Source organism: Meles meles, chromosome 20 (genome assembly GCF_922984935.1).
Source record: "Meles meles chromosome 20, mMelMel3.1 paternal haplotype, whole genome shotgun sequence".
Lineage (NCBI taxonomy): Eukaryota > Metazoa > Chordata > Mammalia > Carnivora > Mustelidae > Meles > Meles meles.
Genome location: NC_060085.1, coordinates 37,390,793 through 37,415,295, shown reverse-complemented (window position 1 = coordinate 37,415,295; position 24,503 = coordinate 37,390,793). Strand labels below are relative to the sequence as shown.

General features: G+C 41.4%; 1 protein-coding gene across 5 annotated transcripts in view; it reads left to right on the top strand.

Annotated features, from left to right (window-relative positions):
- Positions 1 to 24,503, top strand: part of FRMD4B (FERM domain containing 4B) — a 219,629-nt gene that overhangs the window by 119,707 nt on the left and 75,419 nt on the right. For all 5 annotated transcript variants that reach the window (XM_045991687.1, XM_045991683.1, XM_045991682.1 and 2 more), the window contains one exon: positions 5,792 to 5,876. In XM_045991687.1, coding sequence (XP_045847643.1) covers positions 5,792 to 5,876 — 85 coding nt within the window. The remainder of the gene's footprint in view (positions 1 to 5,791; positions 5,877 to 24,503) is intronic.

Sequence of the window (24,503 nt, the reverse complement as noted above, 5' to 3'; positions counted from 1 at the left end):
CTAATTCCTCCTACTGTGGGCCCAGCAGAGGCTCTTGGAGGCAGATGTGTGAGGTCAGCCGGAGCTCTGGGCCACCCACCACACTCACCTCGAAGGGGGCAGTATCCCGGAACCTAGAGAAGGTGACTGTTGGCTGCCTCAATATTGACCGTGACCTCCTAAGTGGCGTCACCAATTCCTGACCTTCCAGGCACTTGGTCAGAGGCCACACCATCCATGAGGACCCGACGTCCTGACTCATATGAGAGATCCAGAAAGACAGGGAACCCTTCAAAACTTGTGCTCAATCCTGATTCCAGTTTTACAGGATTATATTTCTCAGTGTGCTTTCTGATATCAAACATGGTTTGTGGGAATCGGCTCACTCTCCTCTGTAATCTGTCCTCGGGGTGACATCGAAAGGGCCGAAGGAAAGAATGAGTAATGTAACGAGTGCAAAAAGCTGTAGCGTGCAGAAGTTAAAGCTTGGCCGTTAGTGCAGGGTTTCTTAATAGCGGCCCTTCTGACATTTGGAGCAGGTAGTTCTTCACAGGGATGCGGGATGGTCTCAGCGTCCCGGGCATTGCCCACCCAGATGCCAGTACACCCTCCAAGTCAGGGTGATCCATAAATGCCTCCCACACTGCCCATGCACCCCCACTCTGTCCACTGAGAACTGGTGCTTTAGCTTTTCTCCGGGGTTCGAATCCCAGCTCTGCTATTTTCTCCCGCCGTGGCTTATTTTCCTCACGTGTAAAATGCACCTTGTTGTTGGAAGATTAAACCTATAAAAACATATAATGTAGACCTCAGTAAATGTTAACGATTATTAAGGTATAAATGAAGAGACTGCCTCAATCACATATGGAATGGGTTAAAAAAAAATTCCATAACATGATACATGGTCTTCAAATGTGGGAGGTTTGGGACTGTCTGGCTTAGGTCAGACCCATTCACGGTTGCCCTAGGTGGAAGATCTCATCGTTTGTCTTTGTCATTCACGGTGCCCAGCCATCCTCCCCACCCCCCATTTTCCCTTTCCTGCCTCCCTTCTTGCCCTCTTCTCAAAGCCTGTGTCCCTCCTTTGCTTGTGGAGGATGGGAGCAGGCTGTTTTGCAGTTTGTAAGGGAAGAAGTCACACTTGGATTCTTATGGGTTGCCTGGGGCAGAAGACTTCTTTAGAACCCTTTCGGACAGGTCACAGAAGGCCCTTACCCTCCGGGGCCTCTAGCCCATCCCTGGGGAGCTCAGAAAGAGCCACACCACAGCCGTGAGCAAAAAGGCAGGTTCCTACAGGCTTATCTGGAGGGCCCTCGCTGGTTCTCCTAGAGATGCCTGGAAATTCAGAAGTGAGGGAACGTCTTTTGGCAGGGGAGCACACTGTGGAAGCAAATAGTGCTTTCCTTGGGGAATTCTCTCAGACGGCACCCCTCCCAGAGATGAAAGGAGCATCTGGGACTCCCACGAGCCCTGCATAATGGCATGGAGAAAGTACAGTATTCTTCAATTACACCACTGTCTTCAGCACGCATTATAAAGTGAGAGGACGGTGTGGCGGGGTCATTACAAGCAATAAGCAGAGATCACCCTGCTCAAAATGTGGACCAGGATCTGATAGGGATCTCCTTGGGCCCGAGGCTGTGCTGAGTGGCAGAAATTACCCACAATGACTGACCGAAACCCAGAAGGAGGCCCTCACCAGACGCCACTCACAAGCCCAGTATTGTTCAGAATGCAAGGTCATTGAGCAATTCTTGCCCGATGCACCGTCTTTGAAGATATCACTGAGACATAAAGAAGGCCCTGGAAAACGAAATAGGCTTAGTTGTGGAGAACAAGTCGTAACTGGTCAGAAGGATTTCTGTTTGACAGCATTTTCCCATTCTGGGTCAAAATGGACACCTTGGGGAGCAGCTGGGTGGTTCAGTGGGTTAAGCCTCTGCCTTCGGCTCAGGTCATGATCTCAGGGTCCTGGGATCAAGCTCCACATTGGGCTCTCTGCTTGGCAGGGAGCCTGCTTCCCGCCCCCCTCTCTGTCTGCCTGCCTTTCTGCCTACTTGTGATCTCTCTCTCTGTCAAATAAATAAATAAAATCTTAGAAAAAAAAAATGGACACCTGGGGAGCATTTTGTGTCCTTGAGAGAAAGAGCTTAGGAAGGACACATGCTAAAGTTTTAAAAAGCTTCTCAGCTTAGTCAGTGCCTACTCTTATGGTCCCATCCACAGAAGGAAAAGAATCGAATAATAATGCCCACCACCCATTGGCTACTGAGTGACCTGCCATCCGCCCTGTTGAGCACATTTAAAACATCTCATGTTTCTGGGGTGTGGGGCAGATGAAGCATGGGAGCACTGAGGAGCTGCCCAGCCAGCTCAAGGTCCCAGGACGGGGTTCTCTCCCCAACTCCATGGTGCTGACTTTGGGTCACCATGAATAAATGTCCCAAGAAGAAAATATTGGCCACCTACACGTAAGTGACTATCGAAGAATGGTCCATTCCAAACAACTCCCATGTTCTATGCTTTTTGACAAAACCCTGTGTTGTCATCAGGCCAACAGGCCTGCCCAAGCCATCTTTGTCACATCACTGAAGTGTGATGTTCTGTTATCCTTGCTAAGTGGTTAGGTGAACACCTGTCCCGTCAGGAAGGGACAAAGATAGCTAGGGGAGGAACACATAAACTAGAGACAAACCTCTCCAAGCAAACTCTCTTCTTAAGAAATTGTACTTATTAAGCTGTGTGAGGTTTGTCTCTGAAGCATATGCCTAGTCAGAAAGCCTGAGCTCATTTCAGGGCTGGAAATTGAACCAGGGCCTTCAACTTCACAAAGTCTTGGTGAAAAATCACTCACAGTAAGCACGCAGAAAGGAAACAGTATTCTTTTGCCAAAAAGGGGCTGGAACAAAAGGTCTTTATTTTACAAGTCTGGGAGAGTTCATTTTATTTCATTAAGAAGCCCTAGATTTTGTTTTCACTTCATGATACATGTTGATAGGTGTGCCTGGGGAGCTGTTCTCCCAAAGGACGACACTCACTTTTCATACGCTCCATAAATATGAAGCCATTACAATGGCCCCCTTGAGGGAGAGATAGGATTCTGGATTGAGAGAGCAGGTAATCAGATGCCTAAGAAGAAAGGTAGAAGGCAGCAGGGCAGGTCGCCAAAAGTGGTGGGAAACAAGATAGGGGCTTGTTTACTGGAACGAAGGTACAGTCAGGGGCTTGAGAAACAAGGTGAACCCAGTTTCTGGTACAAAGCTGTACGTTCAGAGTTGGACAAGCCACAAGCTGATTTAGGGCTGGGCCACCCAGCCCCCTGCATGTGGTCTCTTGAATTCCTGAAGATTAGCAAGAGGACTGGTCTGGCTGATATGTCCTCTCCCTGGAATGGTTTTCCTCCCTTGGCTACCTGGTGAACGCATGCATTCTTTAAGACTCAGCTCAGTCGTCCAAGGGGACGTTTCGTGTCCTGTGACACTTAGGGCTACGGATTTCAAGCTTGGCAAACTTCTCCCTCTTGATTCGTAAGCCGAGCTAATTGCAACCCTCCTTCAGGCCCCATGGCATTGTGTGCGTATTTCTTTTCATTGTGATTGTTATTGTACGAAAGCGTTATATCACATGGGTTTGGAACGTGAACTTTGAAGTCTGAGAGGCCTTAGCTCAAGTCATGGCTCCACCACTTCCTACCTGTAGGGCTTAGAGAAGATGACTTGACATTTCCATCTGTTTCCTCATCTGTAAAATGGGCCCATAATTTGCTACCTGTGGCATCTGGTTGCACTGAAGATTAAGTGAAATGATTGTTGAGAATGAAATGAAAACATGAAGGCTCTTAGAGCCTGGCTAGCCCTAAGCAGGAGCTCAGGAGATCATAGAGGGCCCACTGCTGTGGCCCCTTTCAGGAAGCTGCCATTACCTCAGCTGACAGGGATAAAGTACTTGTAGAAGCAAAGAGAGAAGACAACTGGCACCACCACCACCTAGCTGAACTAGAAAGTCCTGCAGGATGCACCATTGAGTTGCCTGGCCTGGAAGGAAGAGCGCTCAACCCCAGAGAGGCTCCTTATGTGGGATAAGCAGTGGACCAACCAAGTCCCTGTGATCCCTCAGAGGGAGTGACAGAGAAATAGTGGACACAGAGGGAGGCAGGAAGCAGAAGCCGCCAGTCAGAGAAAGAAGGGCGAGTCCACAGTGGGAGCTGAGCGCACAGAAGCAAGCGAGTCACTGCCCTGAGGGCCACAAAGCCTGGGGCACCCCTGAGCCCTGCTGCCAAGGCTGCTAGAGGTCTGGGATCTTACACTCAAAGCCGGAGTCGTGGTCCCCACCCCGCCACCACACCGCATTTAATTCCAGAGAATGGGTTTTTATTAACAATTGTTAATATTTGAGTGTTTCTCATATATTACTTAGTTTAATCCTTTCAAGACCCCCAAACCATGACACGAGTGCAACCATGACACCCATTTTAGAAGAGACACAAAGAAGCTGATGATCATGACCACAAGGCCACACAGCTAATAAATGGTTAGAGGAAGGAGTCCCTATCTGGACCTTTACAGTTCCAAAGCCTGTCTCCCCCAAGCCCCACGTTCTCCTCCATGTCTGAGTCCTTCACCTTCCTTCCTCAAAAAACTAGCCGTCATCAGTCTTCATTAATCTCACTTATGAGATAAACCCTTGTAGGGGAAACTATAAAGGATTTATTCTCTCTGGAACTCCCCTCGATGATTCAACATTAGAGGTGGAATTTTTCCAATGATTTTACCATCACCGTGATAAAATCATCCACAGTCCTTTTCAGTTTCATTTATTTATCCAACATCCTGTCCTCTTTGAGGGGGCAGGGGATGGAGGACAGATGCCAAAGAACTTTCATGATGGCGTGCAGCTAACACCAGGCTCCCTGAGCCACACCACTTTCTCTTCCAGGAGCCGACCTGTGAGCTGTCTTGGGGTGTTAGGTCTCTTCATGCATTATTCATCAAGCAAAGCTCCAAACTTGAGAAAAACTTCTGTGCCTCATCTGGGCCGCTCACCCACCCAGAGCTTCGCGTTCCCTGGCCAGCCTCATCATTAGGATATTTTTGAGAACAGACAAGAATAGTGAAGGACTCCCCTCCCCTCCTTACAAGGAAGGGGCTGTCTGAGCTCTCTTGGGAGCCAGGACTAAAGCCCAGGGAAGGGGGTGGGGAGAGGCCTAGAATACTCTTATTTGCATGAAAAAAAGTCCAAGGTTAAGTGCTTTGGCTTCCCGCCAAGAGAAAACCCGGGCCTGGAAGGATGGCAAGAAAGAAGCAGGGTGTGATTGAAATTTGGCTGGTTGGTGCCTGGCAAGGTGGGTGTGGGGCCCTCACAACTCAAGCCTGAGACCCAGGGCGGACGTCAGCATTCCATTATGTACTTCTCACACAATCGACTTCTACTTTCAGCCCTCAAAGCTCACCTGGGCTGTGTTTTGAAGCTGAGGTATTACAAGCTCCCAGAACACATGTCCAAGAATGATCAGCACAGATAAAGCTGGGTTTGTAGTTGGATATCATTTCCGATTTCTCTTGAATTCACTGTCCAAAACACAAAAACTTTCTGTTAAGAGATTTTAACTGCATGTAATTGATATCCATGAATATTTGCACATACACGTAGACATACATATGTGTTACAGACTTCTTTTAAAAGGGAAAAAAAGCACAACTGTTTCCTAGTTCCCCAAATCCTCTCTGCTTTTGGGGACCGTAAATGAAGACATGACATCATGCTGAGGGAGGGAAAGAAATCTGAAGAAACCAATTTCTATACTATTTTTCAGGTTTTACATTGAAAGCATATCGTTTTTAAAGGATAAAACCACTGTGGAGCTGTTTTTCCTGAACGCCAAGTCCTGTGTGCACAAGGTAAGATGCCCCAATTGTGACATTCAATGAATGACCCCAGACGAACTGGAGTAGGAGGGACAAATGGTATTGCCTAGATTTTCCTGTCCAAAGAAAAATGGCCACAATCTTTTCCATGGCTGTTAAAAAAGTATAAAAATTTTAAACAAAAGGCCGCTCTTCTCAAATTCTGAGAAAGGCAGCCATCTACAAGGAACTCATGCTCACACACAATTACCATGGCCTTAAAGGCACCTCATACTCCACACAGAATATTCCAGAAAGATACAAAGAGGGAGCAGGCAGATTGGGATTGAAACCTCAAAAAAGTCATCCTGGAAATCTTGTTTCACAGAGTTTCCCCTACCTCTCCCGTAACTCCGAACCAATCTTACTTAGGGGCCTCTGCTCAGAGCCACGTGTTTTAAAGCAGTGTCTCAGGGGTGCCTGGGTGGCTCAATGGGTTGAGCCTCTGCCTTTGGCTCAGGTCATGATCCCAGGGTCATGGGATCAAGCCCAAATCTGGCTCCTGCATCCAGCTCTCCGCTCCGCAGGGAGCCTACTTCCCGCCCCCACCTGCCTCTCTGCCTACTTGTGATCTCTGTCAAATACATAAATAAAATCTTTTTTTAAATAATAATAAAAATAAAATAAAGCAGTGTCTCAGTAATCTATAGTGAGGGACTAGTTTTTTGCTATATTGTTTTTTATTTGTATCCAATCTTTGGAGGATACATTGCTTTTGTAAAGTGCAGTGCTAGAGAAATGATCCCATGCCTGGATGTCAGCCTGCTCTAAATCATTCTCAATTTTGACCTTACGCCCTTGCAGACTATCCTTGCGTTCAAGGCCACACTCTGTCCCCCTCAAAGCATACCCTGGGCCAAGGCAGGGAGCCTGTGAACCTAGAGATGTTCATCTGGAGTGAACTTCTCCATTCTAGGTTATAGTCTCAGTGTCTGGGATCTGAGAGCCTATGCCCATTTCCAGGGTCTCCCAGGGCCCAGAAGCGGGGAGCCCCTTCTGTCTAGATACATCACCCTAAATCCAAGGGGTGCCCAGGATGCCTGGCCTAGAAAGACAAGGGGGACAGACTATATATGGGTTAGGGAACCTACACTGGTACATTTCCCATAGGTCCCAAAATGTTAAGGGTGGCTCCCTAAACACACACACACAGAGCTTTAATCGACTGAAGACTCAGACTGGGCATAGTTTTTGTTGGATTTTTTAAAACAGCTGTATTGAGGAATAATTGACTGTACATGTTTAAAGTATACAGTTTTTTAAGTTTTAACATGTATAGTAGCCATGAAATGATCACCAAAATCAAGACAGTGCATATACCCAGCAACTGTACATCTGCATTTTCTCACAATGGAGCAGTTTCTAGAATTTCTAGAATTTTCTAGAATTGTGTATAGACGGAATCCTGCAGTAGATAATGGTTTTTGTTTTCTTTTTTTAAAAGATTTTATTTATTTATTAGAGAGCAAGAGTAGGGGGAACAGCAGAGCGAGAGGGAGAAGCAGACTCCCCACTGAGCAGGGAGCCCAATGTGGGGCTGCATCCCGGGACCCTGAGATCATGACCTAAGCCAAAGGCAGACATTTAACCAACTGAGCCACCTAGGTGCCCCATCTTTATGTCTTCTTTTGATAAGCATAATTATTTCGAGATTCATCTATGCTGTTGCGCGTATATCAGTGGCCCATTCCTTTTTACTGTTCAAGTATTCCATTGTATGGATGTACCTTAAATTATTTTTCAGTTCCCCTGTGGGGGTTTTCCCCCCATTTTTTCCCAGCTTTATTGATATATAATTGACATATAACACCCTATAAATTTAAGGAGTACAATAGAATGATTCGATACATATATATGTTGCAAAATGATCCATTCAGCTGTTGATGGGCATTTGGGTTGTACCAGTTTGGGGACTATTACAAATAAAAATGCCATGAATATTCATGTACAAGTCATTGTATATACACATACTTTCTTTTTTCTTGGGTAAATGGAACAAAATGGCGAGGTCCTATGGTAGATATGCTTAATTTTTAAGGTACTGCCAAAATGTTTTCCAAAGTGGTCTTCAAAAATCAGTTGTTCATATATGCATGAGTTTATTTCTAGACTATTTTGTATTTTGTTTCATTGATCTATTCGTTAGCCTTTTTGCCAATAACATTGCTTTGACTATTATAGCTTTAGAATGTCTTGAAATCAGAACAGACTCTAGATTGTTCTTTTGCAGCGTTGTTTTGTTTATTCTGTTCTTTGTATTTCCATATAAATGTTAGAATCAGTCTGTCAGTTTCAAAAAAATGGAACGAAACAAAACAAAAAACAAAAAAATACCTACTGAGACTTTCATTAGGATTGCTCTGAATCTATAGATCAATGTGGAAAGAACTGACAACTTAGCAGTATGGACAGACCCAGGACACAGAATATAATCTCCATTTATTTCAGTCATCTTTAATTTCTCTCAGGAGTGTTTATAGTTTTCAGCCTACAGGTCTTTTGTCAAATTTGTCCTTAAATCTCCCATATGATTTGATGTAATTGTGAATAGTACCTTTCTATTTCAATTTCAAGTGTTCATTACTGGTATATAAAAATACAGTTTGTTTGTATTTTGTATATTGCTCGTGAATCCTGCAAACTTCCTAAACTCACTTATCATTTTTGGTAGCTTTTTTGTAGATTCCATCGGATTTTCTTATTGAGGTTCATGATATCTGCTAATAAAGAAAGTTTTAGCCTATCTTTATTAGTCTGCCTGTTTTGTTTTATTAGTTGTCAAGTTTGTAGACATAGTTGTTCAAAACATTTCCTTATCTCCCTCTTAACATGTGGTCTACAGAGCTGTTACCTCTTTTATCCTAATATTAATACCTGGTGCCTTTCTTTTTTTTTTTTTCCTAATTTGTCTGGCTAAAAGTTGATCGCTTTTGAGCTTCTCAAAGAACCGGCTTTTGGTTTGAGTGATTTTCTCTGTTGTTTTTCTGGTTTCTATTTCATTGACTTCTACTATGATCTTTATTATCTTTATCTTTTATCTTTATTATTCCCTTTCTTCCTTTTTCTTTGGGCTTCATTTGTTCTTCTTATTCTAGTTCCTTAAGATAGAAACTGAGATCACTGTTTATAGATGTTCTTTTCTAACACAGGCATTTAGTAGATAAAATTTCCCCCTGAGTACTGATTTAGTAGTATCCCACAAATTCTCACATGTTGTGTTTTCATTTTTATTTACTTCAAAAGATTTCAAAATTCCTCTTTGAATATCTTCAATGGCCTCTTGTTATTTAGAAGACTGCGGTTTGGTTTTCAGATATTTGGGGTTTTTTTTTTTAGAGGTCTTTCTGTTATTTATTTCTAATATAATACCACTGTGGTCAAGGAACACACTTTGTAGGAATTAAATCCTTTTAAATTTATTGAGGCTTGTTTTATGGCCCAGAATATGTTCCATCTTGGTAAATGATCCATGTACACTTGGGAAGAACGTGTATTCTGCTGTCACTGTGTGGAATGTTCTGTGAATTTTATCACTGCTTTTGATTATGAGGGGCATTGGTATGGCTTTCTTTATGGTTCTTATGATGGGTGTTTATTGAGCATCTCGGACTTGTGGGTTTATAGTTTTCATCAATTTTGGAAATATCTTAGCCATTTTTTTAAAGATTTTATTTATTTCTTAGAGAGAAAGAGAGAGAGCACAACCGGGAGAGGGAGAAGGAAAGCAGAATCCCCACTGAGCAGGGACCCTCACTGGACATAGGGCTCTATCCCAGGACCCTAAGAGCATAACCTGACCCAAAGTTAGACACTTACCTGACTGAGCTACCCCGGAGCCCCTATCTTCGCCATTTTTTAATTTATTTCTAATTTAATCCCACTATAGTCAAAGAGCCCCTATCTTCGCCATTTTTTAATTTATTTCTAATTTAATCCCACTATAGTCAAAGAACATATAGTCAAAGAACAAATTAAATTCTATTTAATTTATTGAGACTTTTTTCACGACCCATGATATACCGTAGTTTTAATAAGTAGACTTGGTTGGTAGTATCATTCAAGTCTACTGTATTTTGCTGATTGTCTGTCTGCTTCTTGTATCAGATATCGACAGAGAGATATTGAAATCTCCAGCTCTTCCTGTGGACATTTCTATTTATTTTTGCAAGCTGACCTAATTAAAATATTAGTTTTGTTTCATGCATTTTTTTTTTAAAGATTTTATTTACTTATTTGACAGACAGAGATCACAAGTAGGCAGAGAGGCAGGCAGAGAGAGAAGGAAGCAGGCTCCCCGCAGAGCAGAGAGCCCAATGCGGGGCTCGATCCCAGGACCCTGGGACCATGACCTGAGCCAAAGGCAGCAGCTTTAACCCACTGAGCCACCCAGGCGCCCCTGTTTCATGCATTTCAAAGCTCTTTTGTTAGGGCATAAATGTTGAGAATTGCTGTGTCCTCTTGGTTATCACTGTAAAATTATCCTCTTTATCCTGGTAATATTATTTTTTCTGAAGTCTGTTTTGTTTGATAGTAATATAATCACTTCAAGTTTCTTCTATTAGTATTATCATGGTAAATCTTCTCTCATTCTTCTGAACTATTTGTATCCGTATATTTGAAGCGCACTTTTTGTAGACAACGTATAATTGCATCTAGATTTTTTAATGCATTTTGGCAATCTTTGTATTTTAACTGGTTATGTATATACTATTTACATGTAGTAGAATTTTAGACATGGTCAAGTTTAGGTCTGTCATCTTCCTATTTGTTTTCTGTTTGTCTCATCTGTTATTTTTTCCTCTCTCTGTCCTCTTTTGGATTTATTGTGTATTGCATGATTCCATTTTACCTCTTTTGTTAGATTATTAACTATAATTTTTGTTTCGTTCTTTCCATGGTTGCTTTAGGGTTTTACATTTTTTTAAGATTTATTTATTTATTTATTAAGATGTATTTATTTATTATTTTAGAGAGAAAGAGAGAGGGTGCCCAGGGAGGAGCAGAGGCAGAGGGAAAGACAATCTCAAGCAGGCTCCTCGCTGGGCAGAGCTTGACATGGGGCTCAATCCCAGGACCCTGAGATCATGACCTGAGCTGAAATCAAGAGTCTGAAGCTTAAGTGACTGAGCCACCCAGGTGCCTCTGGAGTATACGTCTTTAACTTGTTACATCTACCTTCAAGTGACATAATACCATTTAACGTGTAGTGCAAGAACCTTACAAGAGTGTATTTCTCTCTCCCCCATCAGCCTTTATGCTGTCAGTGCCGGACATTTTACGTTTTGCTATGTTATAGATGCACACGACATTGGCGGTTTTATGTGAACATTTGGTATTTCTGCCTGCTTTTAAGATTTTCTTTTTATCAGTGCTTTTGATTATGAGGTGCTATGGTATAGTTTTCTTCATGTTTCTTGGTATTGGTATTTATTGAGCATCTTGGGCCTGTGAGTTTATAATTTTCATCAGTTTTTGAAATAGCTCCATCATTTTATCTTCAAATTTTTTTTCCTATTCCCACCCATGCCTTCTTTGCAAACTCCAATTACACATACACTGGACAATGTGAAGTTATCCCACAGCCCAGTGATGCTCTCTTCTTTTTATTTAGTTATTTTTGTGTGTATGCTTTATTTTGGATAGTTTCTATTGCTATATCTTCAATTTTATATCTTTTCTTTTGCAGTCTAATCTGCTGTTGGTCTCATCCAGTATATTAAGTTTTTATCTTTAGAAGTTTGATTGGGATCATTTTTATATCTTCCGTGTGACTACTTAATTTTTTGAACATATGAGATACAGTTATAATAATTGCTTCAAAGCCTTTCTCTACTTATTCTAATATCTGTGTCAGATCTGGTAGGTTTTTTTGTTTTTTTTTTTTTAGATTTATTTATTTATTTTTTCAGTGTAACAGTATTCATTGTTTTTGCAAGTTCTGGTAGGTTTTGACTAATTCATTTTTTTCTCCTCATTATGGGTCATGTTTTCCTGCCTACTTTTTGCATGCCTGATAATATTTGAATGAATGCTGGATATTGTTTAATTTAAATTTGGGGCACTGCCTATTTTTATATTCCTGTAACTATTCTTGATATTATTTTGGAATAAAACAGAATTACTTAGATGCATTTTGACTTTTTTTAAGTCTTAGTTTTATGATTTATTAGGCTGACCTAGAGCTCACTCTAGAACTAATTATTCCCCATTACTGAGGCAAGACCTTCCTAAGTGGTCTACTCAATGCCCCATGAATTATGAGTTTTTTCTGTGGGAGCCAGCTCTGTGTGAGGACCAGGCACTCTTCCCTTACATCTTCTTGGATAGTTTTTCCCCAGCCTTGAGCAGGCTCTTTCCATGCATGCAACAATCAGTACTCTGTATATCTTCAGGATTCTCTCCGTGAAGCTCTCCTATCTCTGGCACTCTATTCTGCAAATTCTATCCATTTTGGTCTCCCCAGTCTCTCAGATCTGTCTCCTCCACTCAAGAGAGTCTACCAGTCTACCTTGCTCGATCCGTGTAACACCTTCACAGCCCAGGAACATTCTCATGGCAGTAAGTGGGGACAGTCACAGGGTTCACCTCATTCAAGATCACTGTCCTCTGTTGCCTTTTACTCACTGTTTTGAAAACTTTTGTTTCATATTTCTTGGCTGGTTTTTTAGGTTTTTTTGGATATGGTTCTGTTTGTTTATTTGTTTGTATTTGGTGAGAAGGTAAATCCAGTCCCTGTTAACCCCTCTTGGCTAGAAACAGAAGTATTCAAATCAGAGTTTTGGGTTAAATCTATGGAGAAAGTAAAATGTCTTCAGCACCAAAGATTTTAACATAGCCTGTCTTTGTTGGGACTTGAGCTTCCCTAAGAACTCCGAGAGTTGACTGATAAGTAGATACCTATATAGCAAATGCAGCATTTCCTGAGTCAGGAGAAAACATTTCATAAACCACCGTTGGTCATTATCTCCTATGTGGAGAAGTACAATTACCCCTTGTTATATTTTTCACCACCTAGCTGGCCATGGGCCAATGAAACAGTTTCCTTGATTGCTTCTTTGCTCTGTTGCTATGTAAAGACAGATACAGGGAAAATTTTAACTCATGATATTTCTCTTGTAGCTTTGTATGCCAAATTCTGTTGGTCTTGAGGAAGTACTGAAAAGTGGAGTTCATTTAACTTCTACTTCTTTTTATGAATGTCAGTTCTTGAGACATCCTTTCTAAATGGAAAGGGATTTTGTGACTTGTCAAAGAATTTAGACCTTTTACAAAATATAGTATTGTTAGGCATTATGACCTATGAATATTTTTGCAATAATTTTTTAAATTCAGTTGTAAGAATTTAGAGTTGAATAATACATTACATTATGTGTTAATAAAACATAAAAAATTTTTTTAATTTTTTAAAAAAGAATTTAGAGTTGAATATTTTCTATCTGTCCCAAGAGATGTTATAGGATCTGGTAAGTGATAACAGGATCACATAGCTATGTGGTAAAGCAACTTCTGAGTAATTTCTAAGATATATGATAATTTAAGAACATCACACATAGGGAATAACATCTGAATCATGGACCTGGGAGTCAGTGAGTTTTATGAGAACATAGTTTCGTCTATAGAACACACATGGGTGGATTACTGATTAGTGAAAAACCGTCACTGACGTGATAGCTGCTGTTAATTTAGGGCTGGATATGAGGGTAAACGGGGCTTCCTTCCACACTGTGCCGAGGACATGCTTCCCACCAGTGATGTGTTCAGCACCTCTAGTCACCCACTACCCACACTTCTTTCTTCCTACCAGATAGCTGTCCCTGTCTTCCAGCTCCTTCCTTCCACTGAAGACAGAAACATATACAGGCAAGGAAAGAGAGCTCTTATTTGCGGATACTAACAAAGCCACAATATCTTTTTGCATGCTTGGTTAATAAGAAATATGACTTGTGATAAAGTTTCATACAGTGGCTAAAGCTCTGGGTAGCTCTGCAAGTGTGGATTTATGTTTAAAAAATTCACCCTTCTGGGGCACCTGGGTGGCTCAGTGGGTTAAGTCACTGCCTTCGGCTCAGGTCATGATCTCAGGGTCCTGGAATCAAGTCCCACATCGGGCTCTCTGCTCAGCAGGGAGCCTGCTTCCTTCTCTCTCTCTCTCTGCCTGCCTCTCTGCTACTTGTGATCTCTCCCTGTCAAATAAATAAATAAAATCTTAAAAAAAAAAATTCACCCTTCTGAGTATATCATTGGACACGCTGGGTGGTTCCCAGTGGTATCGTAAATGTCATTGCCCATGCTGTATATCGAAGAAGCCATTGGTAGCTTTCTGTTGAAAGACATATTGGACCTCATTTTTGAGTTTGGGTATCCCGGGAGAGTCTGAAAAAGGAAAAGAGAATTTTCACTTTTGTTTACTCCAAAGCAAATCCCCATGTACACAGTGTCATAGGAATTGGACATTCAGTGAATTGTTGTACACTAACGCAATAAACGAATGGATGCTGTTGACGATGAACGCTTGCTCCGCAAGAAGTCCAGAGATGAACAAAACGGCTTGTCTGTTGTATCACATGACCAGCATTAACTCTGAAATGTATATAAACTTACTGAGACACTAAGCATCTAAAGTGCTAAAAAAAAAATTCATTTTCCTGGTATTCCTGAATATCATTTAGCAATGCTATGGTAACTCTAATTACAATTTTCAGCAAAGGAGTAAGAATGATCCTGTAACAGAGAACATTGAATGTATAGTCCAACTTTTATTTTAAAAAGTTAAAAGCGCATTAGATTGTTCTCTAGTTATTGTAGATATCAGTTAAATGTCAACAGTAATCTTACAGAAAACTAGTTATGGTCGACGTCAGTTACAAAGCCATTGAGATATAGGCCAAAGTCAACCGTGGCTAGAACTGAGTACATAGCAGAGTATTTATCTAGCAGTTCTTTCCTACTTGTGCCTGCTACCTGCCAGCACTGTTTGAGGCTGTTTATAACTGAGCATGCTCCAAGGATTTCTTGATTTTTCTCCTTGACTTGCTGAGCCATTTTTTCCCATTTTAAAATGATCTGGTGAGATTGGAGCAGCGTTTCTCATTGTGTGACCTTTGACTACTTTTATCAGATCTGCAACAAGTGATCATGTTTAATGAGCAAGCTCTTGCCTTCTTGCCCCTCTCCAGAGCACGGAATCAGAACGGAGGCGAGGGATGGAGATCAGCCTTTTCAACAAAATTCTTTGGTGATTTTCTTGAGCACTTTAGTTGAAGAACCACTGGGTTTTCTGCGTGTTAAACATGCAGAATATTTAAATATGGGTTGAACCTGGCTTTGTGACATACAAATCAAGGTCCAGAGACGACCTCTAGAAAGATGCCTTTTCATTTCTCCTCTTCTTTCCTGGCAGTTAAAACAGGAAAGGCAGGGGCACTTGCCTTTAACCCCTGGCTCAGTGGGTTAAAGCCTCTGCTTTCAGCTTGGGTCATGATCCCAGCGTCCTGGGATGGAGCCCCGCATTGGGCTCTCTGCTCAGCAGGGAGCCTGCTTCCACCTCTCTCTCTATCTGCCTGCCTCTCTGCCTACTTGTGATTTCTGCCTGTCAGATAAATAAATAAAATCTTTAAAAAAAAAAACAATACAGAAAAAGCATTTCCCTCTTAAGAACAGGAGAGCAGAAGAAGATACGAAATTGCTTTCCAGCTCTGAAACTAATTGGAAGGAAAGAAACGTCTGCAGAGCCTTTTCTGTACGTGTGTGTGTATGTGTGCCAGAACTATGCTAAGGGATACACATTTCACTGCATTTGATTCTCACTCTAGTCCACGAAGAAGAAAATATGTGATCCCCTTTTTAAAAATAAAAGAACAGTGGCCCAAGCAGGTTAAGTTGTTTGCTTAACATCACAGAGCAAGTAAAGGTGGGAAAAGTATCCTTAGAAAATTATACCAGCAAGGCGCTGTGGCCCATAAAAGCACCTCTCGTTTGTCTCTGCTTTTCTTTGATCATTGCTCCAGGGAAATAAAAGTGTCTTCCCTACTTTAAACCTCGGCGGCTATTGTTACAGGGTGGGTAGATCACAGCCCCTAACGAGTACTGAATACGTACAATTTGCTAGGTGCTTACTGTGTATATTCATTCATTTAGTTCTCCAAACCTTACCTAAGTTCTGTTATTGTCCCCCATTTTACAGGTGGGAATACTGAGGTAGACAGGTTAAGTAACATACAGAAGGCAGTATAACTAATAAGTGGAGGAGCCAAGATTCATCCCAGGCAGTATAATGCCAGAATCTAGGACTTTAGCCACTAAATACACTGCTTCTGGGTGTATGAGGGTTATCTACTCCCTTCCCCATGGGGGAGGTAGATCTGAGGCATCTGAAGTTTAAGCTCCTCCTTTCCCTTATTCTCCCCTGTGTTGCACATACTCATGGTCTTAGCCCACGGTGGTACAGTTGCCTCCGGACACCAGGAGCCAAATGGCTTCCACAAGCTGGGCTGGGGGACAAAGCACTCATCTCCTCTCTGCAGCACATGAGCCTCATGGAGGAACAGAACCTACCAGAAAGCCACCAACGGCCCCGTGTGGGTCAAGTGTTCCCCGGGAGAGTGCTCTTGTCTGAGTTGTTGGTCAGGTGAGGGCTCCTGAACCTGTTTGGCTTCCTCCGTGAGAATGCAGAGGGGCACACCTTGCCTTTGCAAAACAACCACCTGTGCCAGGTGGCGATGATGTGGAAATTCCGAAACTGATACTGGGGAACCCTGGCAGAGCTCAGCGTGTGGGCCAGCGGTCCACCTTGGGCAGCCTGTTGCCTGAGAGGAGAAGCCCGAATGCCCAAAACGGGACTGCGGGCGTGGCCCCCGTTACCATTTCTGGAGGCCTCCGTGACCACATCTGACTCTAGTAATCAATGCACAATTATGACCACCACCCCTTTTTTAAAACCAGTGATTTGAAGACATACTTAGAAAATTAAAATAACATTGGCCACCTTGTCTACTGTGTATAAAAATTTTTTAAGGGAAAGGCAGGAAAAGGCAAAGCAAGTGGGGTTCAGGGGGAGGATGAGGATGGCAGCTCGACCTCCTGAGAGCTCCCCAAGCAGCAGACCTTGTTTTTTTTTTTCATTTATTAGCTTATTTAATCCTCTCAACAATGGATAGTGTTTTTTATTATCGCTTTAACAAACAAGGAGATGGAAACATAAGTAAGTTAAATAATTTGGCCATGGCTAAATTGCTCATTAGTAATGATGCAATCACTAGGCAGCCTAGCTCCAGAAAGCAGAGTATTTGCCTTTCATTCATTTGTTCATTCATTCGTGCATTTATTCATTGATTCAGTAAAAATTTACTGCCATCCTGTTTAGGGCCAGCATTTCTGAGGAGTGCTGCGTTATCAGTATTCTAGCACAAGGACCTTTCCATGGCCTGTCCTAAGTCTTAAGGATTATTTCATTTGTACATGTGCGTGTGTGTGTGTGTGTATACACATGCATGCGTGTGTGTGTGTGTGTGTGTTTTAATCCTCGAGTTCTTTTCAGGATGCTAAAATAATTTAAAGGATCAGCAGTAGAAATTGAATTTTGCTGGCTCCAAGTTCTGTCTACACAGAGGCGAGCGTGCCTCCTCATAATAACCAGCCATTGGTATTTACCAAGTGAAGTCACTAAACCAAACATCAGAGTTGGTTGGACGGCTAGCCAGTCCACGAGGAACAAAGAAATCTAATACTGTACTTTAAAGGGCTATTGCGAGTTTTATAATAAATATTTCACCTTTTCCTGTTTCATGTGGTTTTCCCTCTGTTTTCCTGACATTGAATTTATGTGCATCTTAAACCATGAGCATTCGCCTTGTACATTTGTGAGAATCAAAGTTTTCCTAATAATAGCTTATAACACAGGCCAGTTCGAATCCTTGGGGACTTGCCCTATGTGCCCAGTCATTTGCCGTTATCACCTCTGTGAGATGGTAGAGGGGGTGTTGTTTGGGAAAAAATGGGGTCCACAGAGGTAAAAGAACCTCATCACACAGTAAATAACAAGGAAAATACCTTCCAGGTGGCACCAGCCAGGGGAATTTTCAAAGAATGGATTTTTTTTTGTTCACTGGTATGTCGCCAGCACAAGTAGGCACTCAGGTATTTATTAACTACATTGAGAAGAGCTCTTAAAGATGCAGTTTAAAAGCCTGGATTTCCTAGCAGTGCCATTTAGCATGAATTATCTTAAAACATTTAAACTCCACATTCATACTGTCAGTAAAATATCATCTCAGAAATGAGTTATAAGAAGAGCTCTACGGCTAAATTTGACTGAAAAAATCGTAAAAATAGTATGATCAATGTTTGGTCAAAAGCTGGGGGGGGGGTAGATGGTCCGTTCAGCTGAAAATATGATATCTTAAATGCAGGAATGAGTGAAATGACTCTGTAAGATGTTTTCTCAATTTATTCTAGAAATCAAATTTCTTTATGTTTCCTGCTTTTGAAAATGCTCAGCTTGACATCCTTGAAGAGGCACATCTTGGATTTCAAAAGGAATATGGCAAAGAAACTTCCCAAAGCGAATTTACCCATAGCAGATCTCTCTCTCTGTCCATCTTTTTACCTGTCTTTCTATCAGCTATCTGTCATCTCTTTGTTCAGCCCATACTAGAGCCAGACGTATGTTGCCTTTCTGCAGTGTTACACATGCTCAGGAAGACTTGGGAGGAAATTTGAAGGGCTATCTTTATATTTTTCAAACAGAAGAAATTGATGGAAGAGTCCCATTTCATAATTAAGTGGGCCTAATAGTGATGTTTTGCAATGTGTATTCATTAGGAAACAGACTAGGATATCCATTTCAGTTAAGCCTGTTGAATTGGCCACAAATAGTTTACCCATGTAATATACACTGTAAGTGTGATTGACTTCTCAGCTAAAGGCAGTGGTTCACGGGTGCTTGCCACCAACTGAGATTGTTTGCTCACTTCTTGGAGAGACTGTCCAAAGTTTGGCCCAGTGCCCGCCATGAGGAAGTTGAGGGGTGGGAAGGTTGGGCACTGAGGACAGGGAGTCCCACCTGCCTTGCTGTGAATCCTGGTTCCACCACTCACAGGTTGGGTGGCCTTAAGCGACCATCTTCTTGTCTTCTTAAGCTTCAGTCTCCCCACATCTCTTCTGCACAGGGCCATCCTGAGGATTCAGTGAATTAATATTTGTCAACCTCTTGGAACAATTAACACTTCAGTGTTTCTTGTTTTTGTTGTTGTTATTGACAGTATTATTCCAAAATTCTGTTACAAGATGTTTTCATTTATAAGAAGTGCTTTAGCATTAGGGCGGCTGGGTGGCTCAGTCGGTTAAGTGGCTGCCTTAAGCTCAGGTCATGATCCCAGGGTTCTGGGATCGAGTGCCGCACCGGGCTCCTTGCTCCGCGGAGAGCCTGCTTCTCCCTCTCCCACTGCGTGCCGTTCTGCCTACTCATGCTCTCTCTCTCCGTGTCAATTAAATAAATAAAATCTTAAAAAAAAAAAAAAAAGAAGGGCTTTAGCATTAAAAAAGCACAGTCACAGCATAAAAGGAGAATGTTAGTGAACATATTTTAAGCGTGGTATGATCTATTGGGAAAAATAATAAATAATAATGAAATATAAAAAATAATCACTAACCCAACCAGATAGATACACAAAAGTCCTGAAAATAAAAAAATCATTGCATATTTACTCAAGCCAAAAAAAAAAAAATCTAGATAGGATACTGACTTTAGCAGAGCTTCTTTATTCGAAGGCTTAATTTTAACATCGTGACCATAACTTTCTCCTGATTCATCCTTTTCTCTCTCTAATCATCCTTGATTACCTTGTAAGCCACTTTACACTGTTTTTAAAAAATACGACTAGTTTCTCAGCTGCTCACCCCACTACTACAAATTCAAACTGTAACCGTAAATTGGTGCCAGGGTGCACTTAGGCAATTCGATGCCGTAATTAAAGTCTGCTGTGCATGTCAGCTTATAACGCACAAGGATAAGCCCAGAAGTCGAGAGCTTGGTTCTAAGCCTTTACTTAATGATGCTCATTCATCTGTTGTCTCCCCCCATATTTATCAGATGTGGGTGCCTTGGAACCTCCATGCTTATTAGCAGAGCCTGACCTATTTAGGCTCCCTGCCTTTCTTGCATCGCCTAACAATTTGGCTGTAGATCGCCACACCTAATTTTCAGGGCAGACTTATAAACATTCACTCCCTTGCTTTGAAACTCTGTTGGAGCAAGAGTTTATAAAAAGGATTTAGATATTGCAGAATGGGGGGGCTAGTCTCTCTCCGACTTCCCATGTGACCATCTCATTCTTCCTGGACTTAAGGAGAGTAAAGCAGAGCCTCAAGATCTCAGAATGGTAGGGGTGAGGGAGGGGGGAGGAGTTGTGCATAGAAATGAAAATTGGGAGTAGAAAGACTTAGAGTCCTGATATTTTTTGTAGCATTATCTCATAGAACGCTGTCCTCAAAACGTTTTGTGTTTTTTTCTTAAGTATGGATTAATTCATTAAAAATATTTTTTGATTCTCCACGATGTGGCAGGCGCTGCATAGATGCTGGGTGTACAGCTCAGCAAACAGATCTCTGCCTGCGTAGACTCTGGAGTCTCGTGCAATGAATAACCTATTTCACAAGTTGTATGTATCTAAAATCCAGTTCCTAGGCAGTTTTTCTAATTGTCTCATTAATGTTCATTAGAGCTTTTGGGGTTTTTCCCTGTTCTGATCCAGAGTCCGATCCCAGCTCACACATTGTAGTTAGTCATCGTGCCTCTGTAGTCTCCGTAATTGGAAACAGGTAGCCAGTCTTTCTTTGGTTTTTCCTCCACCAGTACTTTTGAAGGGTATAGGCATAGGCCAATTGCTTTGCAGGATGTCTCTCCATTTCTGATGTATGGATTTGTCTAATTCAGTGGTTTGAAACATGTATCATGTTGGACATGTCTCAGAATCATCTAGGAGGTTGGTGAAAATGCCAAGACCCATGCCCTGTGCTATTTCATCCTGTTTTACTTCCCTCAGCGTGGGCCTCTGTATTCTTCATTAGCTCTTTTCCCAGCAATTCCGCTACACCCCAAAGTTTGCGGGCCACTAGTCTAACGTAATTTCCCTGTGGCAGGAATACTATCCAAGTGATGGATGTTCTCGGGGTATCTTGCAAAGAGGCTGGCAATGTCAGTATACCTCAGGGTTTTTTTTTCTGTATTTAAAAGATTTACTTATTTATTTGAGAGTGAGAGTGAGCACATGGACAAAAGACAGAGAGAGAGAGGGCATAAGCAGGGGGAGAGGGAGAAGCAGGCAACCCAGTGCAGGGCTCGATCCAGGACCCTGAGATCATGACCTGAGCTAAAGGCAGACATTTAACCAACTGAGCCACCCAGGTGCCCCATCAATGTGTTATCGTCCATTCTGCCATACATTTTAATGATCAAAATGTTTCTATTGCGGTAGCCTTGGAATTAGCCATTTTTCCTTTCCGTGGGGAAAGGTGTTAGAAATCAAGATCTGGTTTCTATTTAAACTAGTTGGAACTTCATCCCAAAGGGGGAGCGGGAAGGTGTCATCTGTCCACCTAAAAATAAGATGCATTGCATGAACCATACCTGGGCTGATCCCCAGGAAAGTACAGTCTGCCTGGTTTTCCTTCTTTCTCATTTCCATATATTACTTTGTTTATCCTCCCAGAAATGAACACTAATTCACATGCTGCAAAACTTTCTCTTTGCTCCTATCTTCGTTGTGATCAAGTTTCTGAGAAGCGGTCTGCCCAGATACTTTGGTCATAATGCTTATGTCGTTGAAACTGTGATGCATGCCCACAGAAACACCTGTAATGCATTTTCCTTTTTCAAAGCATTTTTATATCTTGTTTTTCTTTTTGTCCTCAGGCTCTGTGAAACATGTGAGACAGGTATTATTATTTTCCTTGCATGTTTTTAGAAAGTGAAGCCTGAAGAGCAAAAGACTTTCTGGCATCTAACACCAACTTGTGTTGGGTGTTTTAAGTTTGCATATCTAGTCCTTGACTCCTGGTACTTACAGTGCCCATGGCTCGTGAAGCCTGGGCTGTGTTCTCGTGGTTCAGAAACTCATTCTGAGTTGAAAAATCAAGGCAAATCAACTGAATACTGAATCAAGAAACACAAGAAGCATTTCCTTTTTTAAAAGGAAAGATAAAAATGTTCCCATCTTGCGGTGCCTGGGTGGCTCAGTGGGTTAAAGCCTCTGTCTTCTGTTCAGGTCAGGATTCCAGAGTCCTGGGATCAAGCCCCACATCGGGCTCTCTGTTCAGTGGGGAGCCTTCTTCCTCCTCTGTCTCTCTGCCTGCCTCTCTGCCTACTTGTGATCTCTGTCAAATAAATAAATAAAATCTTTTTTAAAAATGCTCCCATCGACTTTTTACTTCACCTTTTAGTTGGTCTTCTACAAATTTTATTGAACACCTGCTCTGTGCTAGGCAGTGTTCTAGGTCCTGGAAATAGAGCTAGGGCCAAATAGATTTTAAAAAAAAACATGACCTTAAGGATCTTACCTATGAGACAGGGGTAATAGTGGGTGGGAAGAAAAACAATAAAGAAACAGTAAGGTGTGTAACGCATTCGAACGTGCAAATAGGATCACCAAATACCGGCATCCAAGATGCTCACTGCTCAGCTCCATGCCGGAAGGTGCAGTGAGATCTTGGACCTAAGCAACTGAGGACGGAACTGCCACTAAGCAAGACGAGAAATGCTTTAGGGAAGATCAGAATTTCTGTTTGTTTGCTTCTTAGCTGTATGTTAGAGTATAATAGACATAGAGAAAGTGCATGTAATCTAATTACATTACATTAATACATTACATTGCATTACATAAATTTACATTACATAAATTACATTACATAATACATTACATTACAATTACAATACATTAATCTCTGCAGCTCAACAAACTTCCACAAATCGAACACATCTGTGCAACTAGCATCAATATCAAGTAAACAGAATATTATCACCTGAGAAGCCCCTCACCTGTTCTCTTCCAGTCATGAATCCCCCCACTTCGGTGACTTTTAATAGCATTTGTTATTTTTGGCTGCCTTTATATTTCATATAGCTGGAGTCACACAACATATGCTCCTAGATGTTTGTCCCATTTTTGCTCAAATTATGTTTTTGAGACTCATCTGTATTGTATGTAGTTTAGGCTAGCTTGTTTGCTTCTACTGCTGAGTAGGAGTCCCTAGTCTAAATATACCACAGTTCATTTGCTCATTGATGGGCGTTTGGGTAGTTTGCAGTACTTAGTTATTACAAACAGCACTAGTGTCCATTGTTTAGGGGACGTATGTGAACATGTCTATTAGGTGTTTACCCGAGAGCAGAATTGCTGGGCCATCATGTATATGTTTGTTAAGATTTGATAGACCTTGCCAAAAAGTTGGTCCACAGCTAAGTTATAAACCACCAGCAGTGAGAAGAATGTAGTTTTGATGTGTTAAGTAAAATCTCTGCTTCATGCAGTGCGATCAGAAGGACCAAGTACATTGCAAAGAAGTACACCAAAGTATTACTTGAAGACGACTTCACTATGTACCCACAAATTGGAAATAAATAAACTAAAACTTATTGGCATTATAAGCTTTGGTGAAGAAATTTAATGGTAGTCAAATATGTTAAAAATAAAAATCCTACATAATGATAACCAGGAAATATAATGAAAAAGAGCATTTATAAAGGAAAATATAAAATACTGAGTATTAACCCTAACATTGGATATGTGTGATCTTTATAGTATATTGTAAAACTTTATGGTCACTATAAAACCATTTCTTTTTTTTCTTAATAAAGTTATTTCAGCATACATGGTTGCAGAGAGGAAGGCAAATTATTATATATATATGTATATATATATATATACTTTTTTAAACTTGACAAGATTATTTTAGTATATGTGATGCCGAAGCAAGCACTTGACAAGATTATTTTAAACTTAAAAAATATGTGAAAGAGAATGTTAAAGATTATTATGGAAAAGTAAAGCACTTAGATATTGAGATCTATTTTAAGGGAACTTTGATGAAATGTTATAAAACAACACAAAAATTGAACAGTGGCCCAGACCAAAGTAGATTACCATAGATATAATAATATGGAACAATGTAACAAGCAACATGGTGCATAAAGCAGAGAGAATAACTTGGAGAGAATCTTTGAGCCTAGGCTTTATGATAAATATATTTGTCCCTCACTAATGCTCTAAGCAAGCCACAAAATTCAATATTATCATTCCCCATTTTGCAGATGAGGAACTGAGTTTCAGAGAAATAGCTTGCTCAGAACCGCAAAGATTCTTGCAATGAGGGAGATGGACCCCAGTCTCTTGTGACTTCATAGGCCAGGAGGAGGAGAACAGATTGAAGGATACAGTTTCTACTATATCCTAGTTTCTGCTATATACTAGACAGCACAAAGCATTAACACTGGTAGCTCAAACAAAAAATAAGTTCTCAAATAGGTAAGTGAACAAAGGGTCATTTCACACATGGGCAATAGCAAATAATATGCAATTGTAAGGGAGAGGCTCAAATTGATTAGTAATCAAAGAATTGCAAATCACA